This window comes from Dreissena polymorpha, chromosome 14 (genome assembly GCF_020536995.1).
Source record: "Dreissena polymorpha isolate Duluth1 chromosome 14, UMN_Dpol_1.0, whole genome shotgun sequence".
Taxonomy (NCBI): domain Eukaryota; kingdom Metazoa; phylum Mollusca; class Bivalvia; order Myida; family Dreissenidae; genus Dreissena; species Dreissena polymorpha.
The window spans coordinates 5451528-5459123 of record NC_068368.1 but is presented as its reverse complement, the minus strand read 5'-3'; the positions used below and the strand labels follow the sequence as shown (position 1 = coordinate 5459123).

At 34.3% G+C, this 7596-nt stretch overlaps 1 protein-coding gene across 1 annotated transcript in view; it reads left to right on the top strand.

Moving 5' to 3' along the window:
• The first annotated feature begins 2604 nt into the window (after positions 1–2604).
• The window catches only part of LOC127857944 (erythroid differentiation-related factor 1-like), a 49233-nt gene continuing 44241 nt past the window's right edge, over positions 2605–7596 (top strand). The window contains exons 1-3 of the mRNA XM_052394720.1: positions 2605–2735; positions 4082–4335; positions 5206–5269. Of these exons, the coding sequence (XP_052250680.1) occupies positions 2712–2735; positions 4082–4335; positions 5206–5269 (342 nt within the window). The 5' untranslated portion in view covers positions 2605–2711. The remainder of the gene's footprint in view (positions 2736–4081; positions 4336–5205; positions 5270–7596) is intronic.

Below are 7596 nucleotides of genomic sequence, written 5' to 3'. Positions count from 1 at the left end.
CATGTTTGATTAGTTGATAAATTATAATTGTATTATAACCGAATTGTAAAGCTCTTTACGCTGTATACAACATTTATAGCAAGCTATGGTGCAAACAAATTAAACTATATATAACTTTTTAGCTTAACATTGCTCTACGTACTTCGTGAAGTAAATTTCATTTAAGTTTAATGAAGCACAATTTCCATTCTTCGTTCTCCTTGATTGATTAAACAATCTTTCGGTATTTAAAAACATTATCACAAGTGAGTTTTTGCTAATGTTACCAACTCATCAGTGTTATTTCCCGCTTGGGTTAATCGAAGTCAAGAGACATCCTTTTAGATATTGGCCCGTATTGCGTATTAATTCTTAAGCTTTATCCTATGGATAAAGGATATATATTCTTCAAACTGATGTGTTCTAAACCTTCTCTTTTATTAAGTCTAACTTGACTTGTAACATCTTAAACTGCGTCATTCTTCATATGGATCGTATATTTTCTGTTATAACACAGCCACCATTAATAGCTTTCATCTATTCTCATTCAGAAGTATCATTCTGGATTCAATTTAATCACGGACGTAGAGTTATCTACGTCTCTGATTTCATTATGTATTCTTATTAAAACTGCTTGCCCTTGTAGGATTCTAGTTGGTTACCTTTTTCTTAATGCAAATTCGTTTATTTTCTTCATAGCGGACCTTTTTATGTATGATTCATCCAAAAATGTAAAAAAGAAAAACAAGACTAAACATCATAAAAATAACAATACTATTTGAATCGACCATCATCAAGTGGTGTGTAATCCCCACAGGTACTAATTTTTTTTTCAAGTACCTGTGGTAATGCCGGTATGGTTATGCTTGTTACCGGTCGTATCTCTGTGCGAAGTTTGCCAATAGCATACTTTAACATGTTTTTGCTTGTAGTTTTCTGTGTTTAAAGGGATCTTTTCACGGTTTGGTAAATTGACAAAATTGAAAAAAAGTTGTTTTTAGATTCGCAAATTTTCGTTTTAGTTATGATATTTGTGAGGGAACAGTATTACTGAACATTTACTATAGTCCAATATAGCCATTATATGTATCTTTTGACGATTTTAAAACCTAAAAATTATAAAGCGTTGCAACGCGAAACGATTGAATAATTTGGAGAGTTCTGTTGTTGTCGTTTGAATTTACGAAACTACGAAGATTGCTTATATGAGGTATAAAATACTTAACCTGTGTATATAATAGCCGGGATAGACGAAACGGCTAATGCGTTTTTACTACAGACTAACTATAGACTCCGAGGGTCACTGGTTCGAGACCTGGTACCGGCTACTGTTTTTCCTTTTTAAAATTTTATTCTTGATTTTTTACTGGAGCTTTTAAGATCCAATGTTTACATTTATCAATATAAAGCATTTAATGACAAGCTTAAAAATATGCCAAAATCTGTGAAAAGGCCCCTTTAAACGGTTGTTAATGGTTAAAATTTAAAAGTTAATGGTTTAATAATCCGCTCTCCGGCCCAATAAAAAATCCTGAGCCCACGCCTCAAAAGCACCATACTAGTTTATGCAAACGGTGTGTGCCTATTTTTATTACTGGACACTCCATGCACACATTAGGAAATTCAATATTGTTACCACCAGAAAGTTTTTTTTTAAGAAAACATAAAACAAAACAAAGATTACAACTTCGGCCACCGCCTCATAGCGACAAAATAAATACATTATTAATTACCGTTATACGCATGTTTATTATTTGAATTTGTACTGGCACCCTCTGTGAGGACACTTTACTTTACTGCTATATAAAAGTAGCTCTAAATCAATAAATAAAGTCCAGAGACGTAGATAACATGTTATCTACGTCTCTGATAACGTCAAATTATTTCGACTTTAGTCACAACACAGCGACTTTATTTTATGCTTTCCGGTGGTTTATAGAGAAATATCAGTGAAATAAAACTGGTATTACACTGTTTTAAACAGTGAAAAATAACAGTGAAAAATATCGATATTTTTCACTGATTTACTGCGAAATGACATCATTTTTTCGACGATATGACGTCATAAATCCAGCGAAATTATCCATTTAAACTCTTTTGCAATGTAAATAAGCGGTGAAAAAAGCATACAATAAAAAGAATTTTTTTTGGATTCGATGGAATATCGATTTTTATTCACTCGTGATCATAAAAAATACTTATTTTCACTCGTGGCTGCGCCACTCGTAAAAATATTATTTTATATGATCACTCGTGAAATAAAATCGATATTTCATCGAATCCAACAAATACCCTTTATCTTATTAACGGTCAGCACTGCACAGAAGCAGTAAAAACAATTCAGTTAACTTAACTTTTGATACTAAAGCTGAGAAGAAATCATGAAAATTAAGATAAAATATCTTATGATTGACCGATATAGCGAGTAGTTTACCCCATTAAGGAACCAGACAATCCTGAAACAATCCCTTTTACACCGAAAACGTGTGGCGAAATGGACAAGATGGAAACTACCATTGGGAAAAAACTGCTCGAACGCGAAACAAATGATATATATTATAACAATACCTGTGCGTAATACCACATAGCTATTATCGAAACCAATCATATCTTTACGCGGAGGATGAGGACCGCTAAACCGCATATTAAACAATTAATACAACAACAACTCACACGAAAGTTCCAGAAGTAAAACTGTTGCCAAGTTTTCATTAAAAAATATAAATGTTATCATGTCTGGGGATTTACAAAACAAGGTAATGTTGCACACATGCATACTGTCATTTAGTACAAGAAATATTCTCAAAATTTGCTGTGAAGCTTTTACTAAACGATAATAATATTCGGACAGATATTTCGGATTAGTGATTACTGCTATTTATTTTAAAGTTTCGACTTTTTGTTTGATTTTTTTGCATGAATCTTTAAAAAAAAAGAATATAAGAGATATACATAAAATGGGGATGTTATAAAACATACCTCAAATCTATTATTGTTGAAAAGAACTGTATGAATGTGTATCCATCAAAAACAAAAAATCAGGGGTATTTATAAGGGGGTAATAAATGATATAATGATATTTCTTTGAAAAGTTCATGAGTTAATACCCCTAGACTTAAAAAAATTATCTGGTACTAAAACTTACAGTGCTTACTTAGTTTAAGGATTAAAGTTTCAAGACTGAGAAAACCAATTTCAAAGAGTAAAGCTAATAATAATGTTTTCTTCAAAATTGAATAAAACTTGATGTTTTTGTTAATTCAAGGTTTATGCTAATTCTGAATGATAAATATAAATGGATGTGTACATTTCACGTTTGTTACTCACATTAGAAAAATATGCATGGTATGTTAGGAGCTGTAATTGGAGTCTCTCCATTTGATGATACAGATCTATTAATAATTCACAAGTGACTTATTTACTTTGTATAGCAGCGTTTTTTTTACCCAATAAGAAAAGTACTGGTACCAGCCAAATTGGGAAAAAATTGCGCAAGAAACCCGGAAATCGGGAAAGTCTTCACAAAGGGGAATTTGGTGTTTGAGTTTTTGCTTTGAAATACTTTAAAATTGATAACTAAGTGTTGATGTTGTCAATATTATATTAACTTAAACTCAAGCCATAGAACTTCATAAGGAAACTAGCTAAATATTGCACTAAACTTTTTTTTTTCTTTGAAACCTTCAGTTGGGAATTTTTTGGACATCAACTGGGAAATTTTATAGTTTTTCCCAATGGGAAAAGTGACGTTTTCCGGTTCTTTATAAAGAAGGAAAAAAATCGCTGTTTAGACAAACACATTTGCTGACTGTAGTGAGAACCTGCTACTGGCTATCTTGGTAACCAATTGTTCCAGTAGATGTGTCCCCCATTAGGTCTTAATATGTACATTAACATTTGTGTTGGGAATATTTTACATCATCAAAAATTTGTCAAATTAATGTGCCTGTCAATTAAGTATTTTTGTTTTACAAAGTACTTTTATTCTTCTGAACTCCACTTTAAGTTTTAGTTAAGTTTATTTGAGTCTCAGGTGAGTGGCTAAGGGCTAACGGCCATCTTGTTTTAATGCTAATATATATTGACTATGGTGTTGTTTCAGAATGACAAGCAGCTGGTGCCAGTCATGCAGAAGCCAGCAAGGAAAAGCACTGCAGTTGTCCCGTATAAAAGTGTCCGGTCAGAGGCCGAGGTTAAGCATGGGATAGTACACTTTGCCGCACCGTTCTCTCCACTCAGCATTCACACAGACCTGAACATTCCCCCATCAAACTGGCTTAGGGCTTCCTCAGAGCTAGAACAGCATGTGCGAGACTTGACCTGGAATACAGCCAGAACTCCCTCACAGTTTTCTAGGTGTAGATAAAAAGCAACTTTTTTGTTGTTGATAATATAACTGTGATAGTAATCAAGTCAGACGAAGCAACTGTATTCAAAGCAGTTTTTAGCTTGGCTGTTTTCAGAGAAAACCCGAGGTATTGTCATAGCCAGCTCGTCGTGTCCTCCGTCCCTGTCAAGGTTTGTAAAGGTTTTTAACATTGGCTCTAAAATCAAAGTCCTTCCACCTACAAATTTGAAACTTCATATGTAGATGCACCTTGATGAGTTCTACATGCCATACCCATTTTTGGGTCACTAGGTCAAAGGTCAAGGTCACTGTGACCTCTAAAAAAAATAAAAAATCTGACTAGCTTTCGCAGCTGAGCGTGGCACCCGTTATGCGGTGCTCTTGTTAAATTTAAGCTTATTGATGTTGTTATAGTTTTAAGATTAATCATAAGCTAATTGAGATAATTATTAAGTTTAAAGCAGAAGAGTATTCAATCATGCAATGCAGGGACAGCTCATTTTTAGCCTACCTGTGCACCATGTGCTCATGGTGAGCTTTTGTGATCACCTTTTGTCCAGTTGTGTGTTGTGTGGCGCCATCATTTGCCTTGTTAACACACTAGAGGCCACATTTATTGTCCAATCTGCATGAAATTTGGTAAGAAAATTCGTCTCAATGTTATCTTGTTTATGATTATTATTGTCATACAAATAATACATTTATAAGAATAAAAAATGTTTGTTGTTACAATATTCTTAAGTTACTGATTAACAATTTGAAACTTATTAAGTTTATCTTTTTTTAGAATTATTTACAATATTAAATTGTCGATTTCAGGATATGTGGTAAAATTATATAATTTGGTTAAGTGACTTGTATATTATTTTGTTTTGTAGTATTGATATGGCCCACAACTTTCCAGACTTGGCAGGGGAGGTGGATGTTATCACACATGCAGCAGTAAGTATACAAGTGGATTTCCACCAGTTTACATCATCAGGGTGCATGATCATGTGACTTTGTGGGGTTCCCATTTAAATGTTAATGGATGTTAACACAACAGTAAGTGGTGCTCTTTTCAAATACCTTTTAAAAACAATTTGTTAAAAAAAAATTCAACTAGTGCATAAAAGACATATTTTAATGCTGCTTATGGCAATGTGAAATACATCAAAATTACTTTATTTAATGAGCCTGTGCTCTCGTTTAAAAATTTGATTTACCCGGTATTCTACACAGTTTGGTTCACGCAATGTGAAATTTTGTCACTGATTTCAGATGTATTCAAGGATTTTTTGTTGTAGCAAAAGATATCGGCGCAAAGTGCAAGAAAAAAACTGTCTTTTTATGCACTAAAGATTTTTGCAAATGTATTTCCATAACCAGGGAATAATCTAGAATTTACTATCTATGGGTCCCTGAACTCGCAGATTTTAGACCAATAAGTCCCAGGCCAAAATTAATGAGTCCACCTTGAAAAAAAATGGGTCCCAAATTTTGAAAGATACCAAGTAGTGAAGAAAATGAGTCTAAATCACACTAGCTCAATAACTATATTTTGCAATAAACTTTTAATAATCTCAAAAACATGTTGAAACCAAAAATGCAAATTCAGGGTCATCACTATCTTGTTTGCCTTCACATAGGCTTTTAAATTATCTGTTACATGAATGTAACCTGTTACAACATTTCAACTTGATTCAAATCGATGATAATATTATTGTTAACATCCGAATTGCGAGCTTGATAATATTATTGTTAATGTCCGAATTGCAAGCCGTTGGCCTACCATTATTAAAGTTAAGAGTTGTTTGTTTTGGATTTAGCTTCAACACCTTATTTCGGAGGCATTTTTTCTGTATTATTTATGACTAAGTTACAAAAAGTTAAAGCAGATTTTCATCCAGGGACCATAGAAAATATCATAACACACTCTATTTAAATGGTCGATTCTAATTGGTTTGTATTATACAGCAGCGGCTCGACTAGAGCCAATCAAAAGACTTGTTGCAGTCTTCAAGCCTCATTTGGTTAAACTCAGCGTTCATCGCTACACTTTAGACTCATACCCAAGATGGTTCGTACTTAACGTGATTCGCGTATGTGTTAACGGATTCGTTTCAGCAATGCGTCTGAGTGGACGCACATATTTCAAAACTATGCGTCTATTTCCATATTTGTGCGTCATAGACGCGGGACGCACATGTAGATTATTCCCTGCATAACTTGAGATATTTGCAAAAACAAAGTTCTTCATACTGTCCAGCCCGTGTGTAAACTCCTGAAAACCCAGTTGAATCTGCACCCTGATCATTCTTAACACGTACATGTATGCATTTTGTAGTTCTTGTTCATAATTATTAGTTTTCATACTACAAAACATCTGCAATTGTTTAAATGATACAAAATAAAAGGTTAATAAAAAAGGTCTATCATGATAATCATGTTAATACTGTTGCAGATTATGATTAACACAAACTGTGGACATAAAAGTCAGGTGTACATGTTCCTTACCAAAAAAAGAATTTAATAGACTGTTGTGACACATGAACATGTTAGAGATTTAATTATTTGTGTCTTGTTCTGAGAAAACGGGGCGTAATGAATGTAGGTAAAGTGTCGTCCCAGATTAGCCTGTGCAGTTTGCACAGGCTAATCAGGGACAACACTTTCCGCTTAAACTAGATTTTCGGTAAAAAGGGACTTCATTTAAACGAGAAATACCATTAAAGCGGAAAGTGTCGTCCCTGATTAGCCTGTGCAGACTGCACAGGCTAATCTGGGACAACACATTACGCACATGCATTTTGCCCAATTATCACAGAACAAGACACATTTTTATGCCGCCCTTCGAAGAAGAGGGGGTATATTGCTTTGCTCATGTCGGTCTGTCGGTCGGTCTGTCGGTCCGTCCACCAGGTGGTTGTCAGACGATAACTCAAGAACGCTTGGGCCGAGGATCATGAAACTTCATAGGTACATTGATCATAACTCACAGATGACCCCTATTGATTTTGAGGTCACTAGGTCAAAGGTCAAGGTCACGGTGACCCGAAATAGTTAAATGGTTTTTGAATGATAACTCAAGAACGCATACGCCTAGGATCATGAAACTTCATGGGTAGATTGATCATGACTTGCAGATGACCCCTATTGATTTTGAGGTCACCAGGTCAAAGGTCAGAGTCACGGTGATCCAAAACAGTAAAATGGTTTCCGGATGATAACTCAAGAATGCATACCATAGGATCATGAAACTTCATGGGTAGATTGATCATAACTCGCAG